The 15856-nt window shown below is 43.6% G+C and overlaps 1 protein-coding gene across 2 annotated transcripts in view; it reads right to left on the bottom strand.

Moving 5' to 3' along the window:
* The window catches only part of LOC140731162 (protein crumbs homolog 1-like), a 150209-nt gene that overhangs the window by 46917 nt on the left and 87436 nt on the right, over nucleotides 1-15856 (bottom strand). For both annotated transcript variants that reach the window (XM_073052560.1, XM_073052561.1), the window contains exons 5-6: nucleotides 8264-8446; nucleotides 3732-3845 (exon numbers count right to left, since the gene is read on the bottom strand). In XM_073052560.1, coding sequence (XP_072908661.1) covers nucleotides 3732-3845; nucleotides 8264-8446 — 297 coding nt within the window. The remainder of the gene's footprint in view (nucleotides 1-3731; nucleotides 3846-8263; nucleotides 8447-15856) is intronic.

Here is a 15856-nt window from a genome sequence, read left to right as displayed (position 1 = left end):
AAGAACATACCAGGTTCCACTCCTGTGACCACTTTATTAGGTACAGTACAGGAAAAGGACCTCTGGCCCTTGAAGTTGTGTCAAATCAATGAAGCAAACGGTTTAATTACAATACTGCCTGCATGTGGTCGCTATCTGTCCACTCTCTGAACATTCATATGCCTATGCGAGAGTCTCCTGAACGCCTCTATCGTATCTGCCTCCACCACCACCCCAGGCAGTGCACTACAGTGCACTCTGTGGAAAAAAAACTTTTCCACACACATCTCCTTTGACCTTTCCCCCCTCACCTTAAAATCCATGCCTTCTAGTGCTAAACGCTTCATCCCTGGGAAAGAGTGCTGTCTCCACACCCCCTCCCCCCCGTCTACACCTCTCATAATTTTGTAGTATAAAGTTAACAATAAATCTGCTGGTATTGGCATTTTCACTGATTTCAGGACCCACATCACTTTCTTCAGATTGAAATGTACATTGAAATATACAGTGAAATGTACCACTTGTGTTAACACACACAAGGAGTCTGGGAAATGGACAAGAGGTTGACTTGACTTCCACTTATGAACTTAAGCCATAAACCTATTGACATACAGAGTTTTTTGGTTATTCTGTAAATACGTGTTCCTCTGGGCAAAGGAATTCCTGATAGACTCATCATCCTCAGGTGCTGTGTATGACGCGGGCGATCGTGGTCCACGATTGTTCTTGGCAAACTTTTCTACAGAAGTGGCTTCCCATTGCCTTCTTCTGGGCAGTTTCTTTTACAAGACAGGTGACCCCATCCATTATCAATACTCTTCAGAGATTGTCTGCCTGGTGTAAGTGGTCACATAACCAGGACTTGTGATCTGAACCGGCTGCTCGCACGACCATCCACCACCTGCTCCCATGGCTTCAGGTGACTCTGATTGGGGGGGGGCTAAATAGGCACTACACCTTGAGCTGCAGGCTAGTGGAGGGAAGGAGTGCCTTAGACCTCCTTTGGAGGAGATGTATCTCCATCGGACTAAAATGTTTAATTTATTTACTTTTATACTCTGCCTGCTACAGAGGGGTGTCAGAGTCAGTTTGTGAACGCAGAGTGCAGTCGAACAGTGAGTGATTGTCTCTGTCACTTTTCTAGTGATCACAAGACCCCGCTGGACGTCGGTGATGTTGAGTCCGGTCCACTGTTTTATTGACGAGACTGACGGTGGGGAGGCTGCACAACTTCAGTCAATTCAAGGACGAAGTCTCAAGCCAGGGTATCACCTGCTGCAGTTGTCCAGGAGAGAGGCATTGGAGTCTGTGCTAGAGCCAGTGTGGCGTGGCTGGTGTCAGAGCTGCCCTCCTGTGTGCGCTTGACGGAAGACTAGGCCTCAGGCTGTGGTGCTGCTGTTGACAGCTGTCCAGAAGAGAGGCATTGGAGGTGCCCCTGCAAGTGTTCACTCAGTGAGAAAAAGCTGTACTGTGTTCAACTGTAGACTGCTGCACCATTCATGGACTCAGGGACTTGGACTATATTTTTTTGGTATAATCTTATTTTACTGCCATCTTACATATGCTATGTGTGCCTTGTGCTGTGTATGGCTGTTGGTATTGTGGTTTGCACCTTGGCCCCAGAGTAACATGTTTTGTTTGGCTGTGTTCATGTGTGGCAGAATGACAATTAAACTTTATTTAGAGATACAGCACAGAAAAAAGCCCTTCTGGCCCACTGAGCCACACCACCCAGCAACCCACCTATTTAACCCTAGCCTAATTACAGGACAATTTACAATGATTAATTAACCTACTACTGAGACGTCTTTGGAATGTGGGAGGAAACCAGAGCACCCGGAGGAAACCCACGCACTCACAAGAAAAATGTACAGCCTTTCTTACAGGGGATTGCAGAATTAAACTCCAAACTCCAATGCCCGTAGCTGTAGCAGTATCACACTAACTGCTACACTACCGTGGTGTCCCTATTCTATCACTTAATATAAATCATATAATATATAAATTTCTATGATGCATTTTGCTCAGCCCTTTCAATTGATGAAAATTGGCTCGACATATTGTTTTTTCAGGAAGGGATCTTTTTTGTAAATCGAAGACTGGGAGGATAATGGTCTAGCTCCACTACACAATGTAGATAGGGATGAAATTCTAGGCTTGATATCTTTGAGGAAAGGCTCTCTGTTTTCTCACAGGACATCGCTGATGTATAACCAGGTGAGAGCTGGCTGCTGAATCCTTGCAGGCTGCATTTCACTACAGATTGAAGATGATGTTGACAGCTGCTTAATTTTAACATCCGTGCAAGGTTACTTTTCCACTGTTCAGTGCTATGCCTCTACCCCTGGTAAAAAAAATTCCAAATCAAGAGTCTAAAACAATAACAGTCAAAATTTAAGGAATAACATAAAAGGTGTTGGAGGAACTCAGTGGGCCAGGCAGCATCTAAGATCAGGCTTAAGAGGTATTTCTTTGCAACATCATAAGACATAGGAGCAGAATAAGGCCAACTGGCCCATTGTGTCTGCTCCATCATTCAATTCTGGATGATTTATTTTCTCTCCCAACCACAATCTCCTGCCTTCTTCACATAACCTTTGACACCCTTACTAATCGAGAACCTATCAACATCCGCTTTAAGTATACCCAATGACTTGGCTTCCACAGCCAACTGTGGCAATCATTTCTACAGACTCACTACCCTCCAGTTAAAGAAATTCCTCCTCATCTCTGTTCTAAAGGGACATCCTTCCAACAACTGAGCACACTTACAAGGAGCACTGCCAGATGAAAGCAGTATGCATCATCGAGGACCCCCACCATCCAGGCCATGCTCTCTTCTTGCTACTACCATTGGCAGGATGTACAGCAGCCTTATGTCCCACACCACCAGGTTGAAGAACAGGTTTGGGTTATTTGCATAATGTTGGCACACTGGTTGTTCGTCAGTCTTTGTTTGTGTATTATCACCATCACCATTACGTGCTGTGTTGTATAATGTGGGAAATCGTGGTCTTTTAACCATGATTGTTCTTAGCAAAAATTTCTACAGAAGTGTGTTGCCTTTGTCTTCTTCTGGGCAGTGTCTTTACAAGATGGGTGCCCATCTGCTCCCATGGATTCATGTGGCCCTGATTGGGGGGATAAACAGGTGCTACCCCTTGTCCAAGGGTGACCTGCAGGCTAGCGGAGGGAACGAGTGCCTTAGACCTCCTTTAGTAGAGGCACATCTCCACCCCATCACCTCAGTTTATCTATAGTTTTTATTTTCCTGTGCGTGTCTACAAGAAAATGAATCTCAAGGTGACGTATCCATGCTTTGATAAAACTTACTTTGACTATATTCTACAAGGTCAGTTACTGGAAACACGAGAGGCGCGGATGCTGGGTGAGTGATGCAGAAAGCCCCGGAGGAACTCAGTGGGTCAGGCAGCATCTGCAGACGGAAATGGACAATCAGCATTTCAGAAGATGCATAATGTTGGCAGTTCCTATCCATCCATCTCTGGGAACTGGACCCAGACTGGTTGGTGAAAATCTTGTTTACGGAAGTCTTGACATCAAGCATAGGTAATAGTCATCCACGTAAGGAGGTAGAGGACAGCTTTCCAGTCGTCATAAAGGATCTCAGCACAAAACATCATTTCCCTCCATAGATGCTGCCTGACTTGCTGAGTTCCTCCAGTATTATGTGTGATGAACAAAGAGTGGATCTGTTCAAGAGGAATGTAGAAATGCTTGGCGTGATTTACCTGTAAGTCCTGGTGCACACTGACATTCAAATCCATCGGTTTGATCTTCACACGTGCCTCCGTTCATACAAGGATCTGACTCACATTCGTCAATGTTAACCGAACAATTTTCTCCTTGAAAAAGAAAATTCAAAATTTAGTTGCATAGAACAATCGTAACAATGCAAAAAGTTGAATTGTTATTGCGATTTTGAGCTTCAGTATTTTCCTCCCTTGTTCCAGAAATGAACAGGTTAGGGGTAGTAAGTGATCTGTTGGCACCAGGAGCACGTTGACACTTGTAGCCGCCTGCAGCACGTAAGCGGGCACCATGGTAGAGTAGTGGGTAGCACGACCACTTTACTGCTCCAGAACTGAGTGTTCGGAGTTTAATTCCAATGCGGTCTGTAAGGAGTTTATAGATGCTCCTTGTGAATCGTAAGGGTTTTCTCCAGGTACTTGGGTATCCTCCCACATTCCATAGACGTATTGGTTAGTAGATCAATTGTTTGTTGTAAATTGTCCTGTGATTAGGGTAGGGTTAAATCGGTGAGTTATGGGTGGCACAGCTCACTGGGCCTGTACCATGCTGTACCTTGAAATAAATAAATATAATAAATAGATCAATAAGACCACACATTAGGGTTAGGGTTAGGAGACATAGGAACCAACTGGCTCATCAAGTCTCCTCTGCCAGTCTATCATAGCTGATTTATAATCCCTCTCAACCCCATTTTCCTGCCTTCTCCCCTCAGATTGTGCTGGTTGTTGACACAAACGACGCAATTTCACTGTATGTTTTGATGTACATGTGACAAAGAAAACTAAAGCTAATACTAATACATTAATAGAGATTTGTTGAACCATTTCAGGCACAAAGGAGGTGAGAATAGGGCAGTTAACCCTGCTTATACCAAAGTGAACAGAATCACTCTCTCGTCTTTGATCCTCGGTATAAAATCAATCCTTTTGGTGACTTCTAACCTAGGAAAATCAGATTGGGCTCTTGGAGGGAGTAGTTGATTATGAAATTTAATTGAAAATCTGACCCTTCGGTAATTAAGCCTCCATTAAATAATTAAGCGACTGTGGAGAAGGATGGTATAAAAGTGAAGGTGCTTTAAAAATAAAGATTCAGCATCTGAATCTGGATCAGGTTTATGTCGTGAAATATGTTGTTTTGTGTCAGCAGTACAATACAATACATAATCAAAACGATGCATCACAATAAGAAATACCTTAAAAATTAATTAAACGAGTCTTTCAAAAAGAGAGCAAAAAAAAAGAAAAAAATACAGAGGAAGTGTTCATGGGTCCATTGTCCAGTCAGAAATCTGAAGGCAGAGGGAAAAAGCTGTTCCTAAAACATTGAGTGTGTGCCTCCTCTTTGATGGTAACAATGAGAAGAGGGCATGTCCTGGGTGATAGGGGCCCTTAATGATGGATGCCACCTTTCTGAGGCATCATCCTAGGTATTTCTGTTTTTGAAAGATGTCCAATGATCTACCAAGGGAGAAAAGTCCATTGGCTCACACATTGTTGAATGTGTCTCGACAGCAGAGGGGAGTGATAGTCAGCGGCAGGCTTGATATAGCAGAGATGTCATTTTCCTTCCTTGCATCGAGTTTGGTGTCAATGCTGATGTGTTCTGCTGGTGACAGCAGAGGACACAGCCCTGATCACCCTACGCTGCTTCATTAGGATGTGGCAGGAGCTGGGATCTAAGAGCCCAACTCTGAAATATGACAATTTATGCTTCAAAATCTACATTTCCAGACAGATATACAATAAACATTTGCTTTTTTTTTTCCAAAATCTGCCTTCTTAAACCTTATTATTTTAGAAAAATTACCCGGACCTGAACCCTTCTTATCTCCAGAAACTAGTTGTTAGCGTAATTGGGACAGAATTATGAATATAAAATTGGCAATAGGACAGAAGGCAGAGACAAAAACTGCTTCTTGCTCTGCCTCTGACATGCAGTTCTATTGAAGTCAATGGCAATACATTTCACAAGGAGAATGCAACTCACTTCCACTGCTCACAGAGTGCTAAACACAACCAAACAAGGAGAGATTCCCCAGGATTTTGGATTTCTTTTTTTTTTACAGGAAGAGAGAGATCTGGGGTGTTTGTGTACAAGTTCTTGAAGTCCAGACTCAACGACAGCTTCTGCCGGTAAAGGGCCAGTAACATCGTGAAGGATCCCACCCACCCTGCTCATGGACTGTTTATCCTTCTCCCATGAGGATGGAGGCTATGTAGCATCCACACCAAGACCACCATACTTAAAAACAGTTGTATTCCCCCAAACAGTAAGGTTGATCAACACATCCACCCCCCCAATCACCAATACTTCATCATTTCCTGGCAATCACCTTATGTACAGACTCTCCTGTGCCTAGTGTCACTTTACGGACATACAATCAATCTACAGTAGGTAGATACACTACCTTATGTATTTATATTCATCGTGTGTTGTTTTTACTATTTTTACGGTGTTCTTTATCTTCTTCAGTATTTTCCCGTGCTCCATCAGATCCGGAGTAACCATTATTTCATTCTCCTTTACACTAAACAATCCTGAACCTTGAATTATCAGACTCTAGCACAATAAGATGGACTCTTGACCTCACAATCTACCTCTTACTGATCTTGCACCTCATCGTTTACCTGCACTACACTTTTTTGGTAGCTGTTCCACTTTATTCTGCATTCTGTTATTGTTTTACCTTTTGCTAGCTCAGTGCACTGTGTAAAGATCTGATCTGAACGAAGACAAGCTTTTCACTGTATCTTGCGACATGTGACAATGAGTTGTGTACTGAATTTTGTAAAAATATTAGATGAACATCTAAACAATTCCAAGTGGCACTTTAACTCTTTGTGAGCTCACAGCATGTAAAGTGTCCATGCAAGTTAAATACCGTAGGTTTGTTCAATGTTTGCTAAATAGTAGCTGGACTCTTTTTGGCTTCGGGCACTAGTGGCACGAGAACAAAAGGCCAAAGAGTTTAGTTGTCTCTGCGTGCCTTGCTATGTTCGTGGATTGAACCCCTATTTACTGAGGTACCTTACTGAAGTTTTTGGGACTTCACCTAGAGTGAGGAATCGCAACCCAACGGTGCCTAGGATAGACCCAGGGTGAATTCAGAGCTCCCCCAACCGCAGCGACAATCAAGTCCCCTGACGACAGCAACAAGACGAAGAATGGTGAGCCCTGAAATCTGTGCGACTTACCAGACGGTATTTAGCGTGGTTTATTTGTGCTTTCTGTTTTATGATAATAAATTAGGATCAAATTACTTTGTTGTGCTTGTACACTTTTTACCACATCTCCTGGACACTCAAATTGTCAGGCCTTTTGGGTCTGATCAACCTAGCCAATATTAGACAATAATAAACCAAAATTTTTAAATATAACAAAAAGCCTTAAGTCTCTTTGAGAAGGATATTGAGAAGGGAATGGTTTTATAGGTGAACCCAGAGGATGTTATACAAAATCATTAGCAAAGAATTTGGACAACTACAGAAGTTTTTAATATGGAATTATGAGGGACCTATGGGTCATTATCATCATTATGTGCTGCGTTGTATTGATGTGGGGAATCATGGTCTTTTCATGAGCATGATTGTTCTTGTCAAATGTTTCTACAGAAGTGGTTTCCCATTCCCTGCTTCTGGACAGTGTCTTTATAAGACGAGTGACATAAGCTATTATCAATACTCTTCAGAGATTGTCTGCCTGGCGAGAGTGGTCACGTAATCAGGACTTGTGATACGACCGTCCACCATCTGCTCCCATGGCTTCACGTGACCCTGACTGGGGTGGTGGGGGGGGGGGGGTGGGAATAAGCAGGTGCTACACCTTGCCCAAGGGTGACCTGCAGGCTAGTGGAGGGTAGGAGTGCCTTACACCTCCTTTGGTAAAGACGTATCATCACTCTGTCACCCATGTACTAATCCAAGTCTTAAATGACACAATGGTACCTGCTTCAACCACTTTCTCCAGCAGCTCGTTCCATATGTTCACCACCCTCTGTGTGAAAATGTTGCCCCTCAGATCCCTTTAACTATTGCCCCCCCCCCCACTATGCCCCCTAGATTTGGACATAACCTGGGGAAAAGACTGTACCATCCACTATAGTGATGTCTCTCATATTGGGTATATACACTCCATTGAACGTATACGGTGAATAAAGTTGATCCTTGTTAAAGAACTCTGAATTTGAATCTGAGTGTTTCCAGCACTCTCTACATTTGTTCTCTCACATACTTCTCCAGCCTCTCCTAGGCCTCACCTCACCTCACCAGTCCAATTCTGCACTGGGACTAGGATCAGACTACCCAGGATCTCCGTGGATGAGGAGCAGGCTCTCGTGACCGACTACGTCTGCTCATTCCACTGCTCCCAGTGTTCCCCTGCTAATGCACAGCACTGAAGCCTGGAACCTTTCTTCAGACTGCCAGGCAACTTCATTTCCAACGTGGCAAATCATGTGCTTTTGATCTTTGCTGAACCTGAATTTAAAAGGTTAAGTTTTTCCACTGACCTGTGAAACCACGCTGGCAGAGGCAAACATAGCCAGATGCATTGGTGTAACTGAAAGTAGACCTGAACTGCGGGAAACTGCCGTAATACTCTTGATTGGAGCGTTCCAAACAAGTGCCGTTATTCATACAAGGATGCGTTGTGCATTCGTCGATATCAATTTCACAGTGTTGTCCAGTATAACCTGATACAGAGAGTACAAAATGCAGGTATTAGATACATGTAATAACTCTTAGAGTTCATTATTTATAAAGGCAGTGCCTCATCATTAAAGTGCATTCATCATTAAAGATCCTCACCATCCAGGACGTGCCCTCTTCTCATTACTACCTTCAGGGAGGAGATACAGGAGTCTGAAGACCCACTCTCAATAATTCAGGTGCAAAAGCTGCAGAGATTCAGCCAGCTCCTTCACAGGCACAACCCTCCCTACCATCGAGGCCATCTTCAAAAGGCAGCACCTCAAGAAGGCTTCAAGAATCATTAAGGACCCTCACCATCTGTGACATGCCTCCTGCTGATTATTACCCTCAGGAAGGAGGTACAGGAGCCTGAAGAACCACACTCAACATCTGAGGGACAGCTTCTTCCCCTCTACTGTCAGATTTGTGAACAGTACATGAACCCATAAACAGTACCTCACTGTTCCTCTTTCACACCTTTTATTTATTTTTGTAAATGATAGTATATTTGTATCTATTGCTCTGCACCACTGCCACAAAACAACAAATTATGTCAATGCCAATAAACCTGTTCCTGATTCTGACAATTACAATACAGGCAGTCCCCGGGTTACGCACGAGTTCCGTTCCTGAGTCCGTCTTTATGTCGGATTTGTACGTAAGTCAGAACAAGTACATCCAGTATTATTTAGCATCAGTTAGTCAAACGTTTGTCTTAGTATATGGTATATATTTTACCTTTCTCTGCATATAAAACACTTAAGAAACGTATGTATTCCAATAATTAAACCACTGCATTGCTTGGTAATAATTGTAGCTTTCATCGGGGCAGGACCTTTCACATGCTCCATTATTCTCACTTTATCAGTTATCCTTTAAAATTGTTCCTGTCGTTGACTGACTGCAGCCTAACACTTTTCCAATGACCGATGGCGTTTCACCTCTTTCCAAACGCTTTATTATTTCCACTTTATTTTCAATCGCGATCCCTTCCCGTCGATGGAACAGAAACACTGTGGGCGGCGGGTCCCGAGCTCTACCGGCTCCCAAGGTCCGCTGGGTCCTAAGGACCACCACACTGAACTCCCCGGGTCCTAAACTCCACCGCACTGAGACAGATTAAATGGAACAAGTGGGGGCTGTGCTGGGTTTGGGTATTTGATCCTGCACAATATTCCACGTGGGAATTTAAACTGGAGGTGGCAGTGTTTTTTTTGACGAGGTCGAGTTGCGAGCTCAACATCAACCAAGCGTGGATGGTATGGGAGTCACTGGATCAACATCAACTGGGCACGGGAGTGGTCTGTCACTGGATCGAACTTGGGAACCTCCGTTCTCCAGCCTGGCGCTGATCTCACAGCGCCACCAGCCAACCGGAACGGGGGGGGGGGGTGTTGCTGGGGTGAGGGTGAATCTTACTAAGAAAAATTTAAGCCAAATACAAAGTTACACACTCAACACAGTGTCAACGGCAATGACTTAAAATGGCGGATGGCGTCGCGATCTGACTTGAAATGGCGGACGGCGTTCTCCTTCCTCGGTTCGTAAGTACGAGTTGTCCATAAGTCGGACGTTCGTAACTCGGGGACTACCTGTACTACATCAATTATTGCTGCCAAATTTTGTTGGTTTTCAGTGACATGGTGTCCTAGTCCTATTGTGTTCTTTCTTGTAAGAAATTGTGTATAATGTCTGCTTTTCTTGTGAAGGGTCTGGGCCCGAAACATCGACTGTTTACTCTTTTCCGTAATGCTGCCTGGCCTGTTGAGTTCCTCCAGCATTTTGTGTGTGTTGCCTGGATTTCCAGCATCTGCAGATTTTCTTGTGTTTGCTTTTCTTGTGAATGTGGTTTATCTGATGCTCTGTGTCTGTGACTCTGCTGGGAGTTTTTCATTGCACCTGTGCGTACATGGACTTTGTGCAGATAAAAATAAACTCAAGAAGACAAATTTCAGAGTCGTATATGAATCCGTGAACCTTTGACTTCAAGTTTTTGCATTTTTCTTAACATTTCCATTCATATTGTTTGTTGGTCTTTGTCTGCTTATGTATAGTTTTTCATGAAAGTTCCACTGTAAAAGATTAAGGAATATATTTATCAAATGTACATTGAAACATAGTGAAATCATGGATAACTTCACTCACCTGATCTCTGAACTGATTCCACAAACTCTGGACTCACTTTCAAGGACACTAAAACTCACGTGCTCAGTATTGTGTATCACTAATTTATTTGCACAGTTGGACCAGCACAGTCTGAGGATGTGCTTGGAACAGTCGCCACACATTTGGCCCCAACATCGCATGCCTGCAACTCACTAACCATAACTTGTACGTCATTGGACTGTGGGGGGGAACCGATGCAGTCACGGGGAGAATGTACAAACTCCTTTCGGACAGGGGCAGGAATTGAACCCAGATCACAGATCACCTATCATTGACACCATAAAAGCATTGCAGCTAACTGCTACATTACTGTAGCTCCCTACTGTATTTCCTTCTTCCTGTAAATGCCTGCACCAAAATGATTCTCAAGGTAGTATAACACACAACATACAGTATACGCACTTTGATAATAAATTTACTTTGAATTTTGATATTTTGGTAAAACAGAACAAAGATCAGCTCCAGATAAACAGTAGCATTTTGTACCACTTCTTGAATGGAAGAAACCTTTGGGGTGGAGGCACAGACAGCCTGCATCTGGGTTCCAGACACCCAACTATGTTCACCCCTAGATATAAACAAGCTCCCATAAAGTTATTAATACCAAAATTTCAACATGCATACATAGGTTTGTTCCTACAAACGACAGAACTCTCTGCTGTTCTCTCACCCCACCATCCAAATCATGCTCTCTTCTCACTGCTGCCATCAGGAAGGAGGTACAGGAGCCTCAGGACCCACACCACCAGATCAGAAACAGTTATTAACCCTCAAACATCAGGCTCCTGAACCAGAGAGGATAACTTCACTCACCACCAACACTGAACTGTCAAGTCAAGTAAAGTTTATTGTCTTTTAACTACATACATGTATATAACATATATGACCATATAATGCATATAGAAACAAGATGTTTCTTCCAACCAGGGTGTAAAATATAGTAGTAAACATAAATTGATAACTTATGAAGGCAAGGATAAAATCTATAGATGAATCACACATAGATAACAAACTAAAATGCATTAATATTGTGAGGTATATCAAAGGTTAACCAGTGACACATCAAATACGATTCAAGGACTCTTCATCTGATGTTCTCGCTATTTATTGCCTATTTTAACTAATTTATTATTTCCTTTTTTTTCTTTTTGTGTTTGCACAGTTTGTAGTCTTTTGCAGATTAGTTGTTTGTCCATTCCTGTTGGGTGTGGCCTTTCATTAATCCTGTTGTGTTTTTTTGTATTTACTGCAAATGCCTGCAAGAAAATTAATCTCAGGGTTGTATATGGTAAAATATGTACTTTGATAATAAATTTACTTTGAACTTTGTAGAGGCAAAAGAAGAGTATTAAATATAAAGCAATGAGCAATCTGCTGGAGGAGCTCAGCCGGTTGAGCAGCGTCCGTAGGGGAAAGGACTCCGACATTTCAGATTGAATCCCTTGCAGGGTTTCACCTTGAAACATCAACAATTCCTCGTAGTTTGATAATAAACTTACTTTGAACTTTAAACTTTTTTAAAAAAAATCAGTCTTATGTGCTTCTGATGCCACTCACTACTACACTGTGGAGTTTCAATTATCATGGAACATCAGACAGTACAGTACAGGCACAGGCCCTCTCCCCCACGATGTTCTGCCACCTTTTTACTTACTCTAAAATCAATCTCACCGTCCCTCACACATAGCCCTCCATTTTACTTACATCCATATCAAGTAACTTCTGTGTGCTTTCTGACTAATGGGAATTCGTGAAACTCTATTACCCGGGGGTGGTCTGCATAGTGCTGGATCCAAATCTAGACAGCTCAAAGTTCAAAGCAAACTTATTATCAAAATACACAAATGTCACCATATACTACCTTGAGATTTGAGTTCTTGTGGGCACGTACAGGAAAATAAAGCTCAAGTTCTTGTTTATTGTCAATTGACTATACATATACACAACCAAATGAAACGATTTCTCTGGACCACGGTACACATACAGGTGGCCCCCATTTTTCTAACGTTGGCTTTACAACAGCTCGCTGTTACAAAAGACCTACATTAGTACCTGTTTTTGCTAACCAAAGAGGATTTTCGCTTTTACGAAAAAAAGACGCCCGCTTTATACGTGTGTTTACCCCGAGAAAGACTACAATGACTGTGAAGCCTTTTGCGGGCAGTTGTGTGCGCATGCGTGATTCTTTTTCACCAAATCGATTTTGGCTCGCTGTCTTCCTGATTCTGATAAGTGAAACTACACCATACATACAATATTTCTACTTTATATAGGCTGTATATTTATCATATCATTCCTGCTTTTACTATATGTTCGTATTATTTTAGGTTTTATGTGTTATCTGGTATGATCTGGTAGGTTATTTTTTGGGTCTGAATTAATGGAAATTGCTTCTTCACTTTACGACATTTCGGCTTACAAACGGTTTCAGAGGAATGCTCTACCCTCAGATAGCGGGGGGAACCTGTATAATCACACATGACACACAAAACAAAATACTAACACAAATAAGTTAATAAAATATAATTCAAAATGCATGTAGTGTGCGACGCAAGTAAACGGTAATCAGTACAACTGATTTATGAAAAGGTATAAATAACAAAGCCTGGCAAACAACCAATGTGCAAAAGATGACAAATTGAGCGAATTACAAAAATAAATAAATAAATAAATAAATACTCAGCTGTCGAGGTTTTGAAAGGGAGTCGATAGCTTGTGGGGTCGGTCCAGTGCTGAGGTGAGTGAAGTTGTCCACGCTGCAGCCACTGGGCTTGAGCTTCAGATTGTATTCACAGAGTCGTAGTCGCAGGCCACTCAGCCCCCTGAGTCTGTGCCAACCATCAAACTTCCATTTACCCCATTCTCCCCACATCCCATCAACTCCTCCCGGATTTTGCCACTCACCCACCCACACACACACCACAGCGGACAATTAATTGACCGGCCTGCGTGCGTTTGGGATGTGGGAGGAAACTGGAGTAGGTGGTGCCAGCTCACACAATTTTAAGGGGGACCTGCAAACTCCACACAGATAGCAGCAGAGGTCAGGATTGAACCGGGGAGTCCCTGGAGCCACGAGTGGGCAGCTCTACCAGCTATGTCACAGCAGCGTCCAGTGCCTGCACTAGCACAGAGGTGGGTCAGAGCAGCATCTCACCTCCCGGTGGGCGGAGCATTCGTGATGCAGTCCAGATGTTGAGGGGCTTCTGCATCTTCCTAACTCATGGGCACCAAGCTTAAAACCAGGAGAAATTGCTCATTTCTTTGCAGCTTAACAATTAATTGCCTGCTAATATTTTATGTAATTGCTTGTGTACATGCAACTGTTTGGTACGTTTCCTGGTCACAGTAAGTACAGTACGTGCAATTGTTCAGTGTGTCTCCTACTGGGTACTTCTGCATGATTGTTGGGTTGAATTGTTTTCTGATCTTGACGATTTATTTGCAAACATTTTGTTGGTTGTCATCTTGTAAATTCAGTTGCGATGTGGGGAGGAAATCTCGGTGCTGATTGGTTGCATGGTGAACTTTGCCCACATTGGCCCACTTGTATGACTCTCAAAGTACCCAGAAGCTTTGCTGGTGCTGCATTATTTGAATAGTGGCTTTCGGATTGGCTGACTCTTACCTGCAAATCTGAATGGAATGTTTACCTATGTGTACAGAAAGAGCTGACCATATGGCAATGCCATCTTCTTTTGCCACTTCCCCCCCCTCCCCATCTGTCCACTTCTAGACCTCTATAACTGTCTTTTTTCCCATTATCTTTGTTCTATTAACGCTTACTAAAACAATCATGAAGCAGGAAGTTTTGTGCCTCTCTCCCAACTTCTGAAAGAACATTGGATTAAAGACGTCGGGATCCAACAGGTTGCCAACTTGCAGGGGGATTAATGACCGTTCCCGAGGCAGCCATTAGTCAGTAGTTTCTAACACTGATTTTCTTCACAAAAACTGCTGTAGGTTACTGCAAGTTCTCTGATAAAGATTAATGATTCGGTCACTTGATCTTCTGTGTCTTGGTATTTATTATTGTCATACAGGGCAGCTCAACAGCGTAATAGTTAGCACAATGCTTTACAGAGCAGGGATCACCCATCAGCGTTCAGTCTGTGAGGAGTCTGCACGTTTCTCTCGTGACCTCATGGGTTTCCTCTGAATGCTCCGGTTTCCTCACACATTCCAAAGACAGACATTTAGGATTAGGGTGAGTTGTGCCCATTCTACGTTGGCACCAGAAGCATGGTGATAATTGTGGGCTGTCCCAGTACAATCCTCGGACTGCGGTGGCCGTTGATGCAAGTGACACATTTCGATGTATGTGTGAGAAATAAACCTCATCTGAAGGAACTAAGATACAGTGTAAAGCTTGTCTTGTATACTGATTCTACAGATCAGAACATCAGGCAGGGCATTGAGGAAGCACAATAACAATGCAGAAAGAAAGCACAAAAGCCACAAAAAAGAGTGCAGTGCAGGTCATCAATACAGTGCAAGATCGTATGGTAAGTTGAGGAAGTGTCCAACTTGTTGAACCAAAGAGTCTGATAACTGTGGGATTGGAGCTGTCGTTGAGCCAGGTGATGTATGCTTTCAGGCTTTTGTATCTTCTACCCAATGGGACACGGGAGAAGAGAGGATGTCTGGGGTGGGTGGGGTCTTTGATTCTGTTGGCTGTTTTACTGAGGCAGCGAGAAGCGTAGACAGAGACCACAGAGGGGAGGCCCGTTTCCATGATGTGCTGAGCTGTGTCCACTACCCTGCACTTTCTCGTCATTACAGAGCAGTTGTAGCAAGCGTGCGGGTGCAGTGAGAGGTTAAAGCGAGGTCGGGGCACGTCCGAGCAGAAGTTGGAGCGAGGTTGAGGCATGTTCGAAATGAAGCCAGGACTGGGGCAGGGGCTTGTGGAGTGGAGAGAAGTCAGAGCACTAGAGGGGCAGTTTCAGGGCCCGCCTACCTACGCCAGCCAGCTTCAATCAATCTAAGCATCAGGCTGACTTTGAAAGGTCGGGTGTGATCTGAAGTGTGGCCGCAGAGTCCAGACCCAGAGCAGATCGATGCGGCAGGGCCCGGGTCCTAGTGCGAGGAAAGACCCGATGTTCGTCAGGTCAGGTGGATTGAAAAGACGGGGTTCCCAGCACCAAAGGCAAGGGTCAGGCCAGTTCTGCACACTGCTCCTCGATGTTTACTCCACACTTTGCTGCATGGAGGTTGAGGCTCGTGGTCTGCTCCGGGGTTCGTGTCTG

This window comes from Hemitrygon akajei, chromosome 7, assembly GCF_048418815.1.
Source record: "Hemitrygon akajei chromosome 7, sHemAka1.3, whole genome shotgun sequence".
NCBI lineage: Eukaryota > Metazoa > Chordata > Chondrichthyes > Myliobatiformes > Dasyatidae > Hemitrygon > Hemitrygon akajei.
This window is presented reverse-complemented; position numbering and strand designations above follow the sequence as displayed.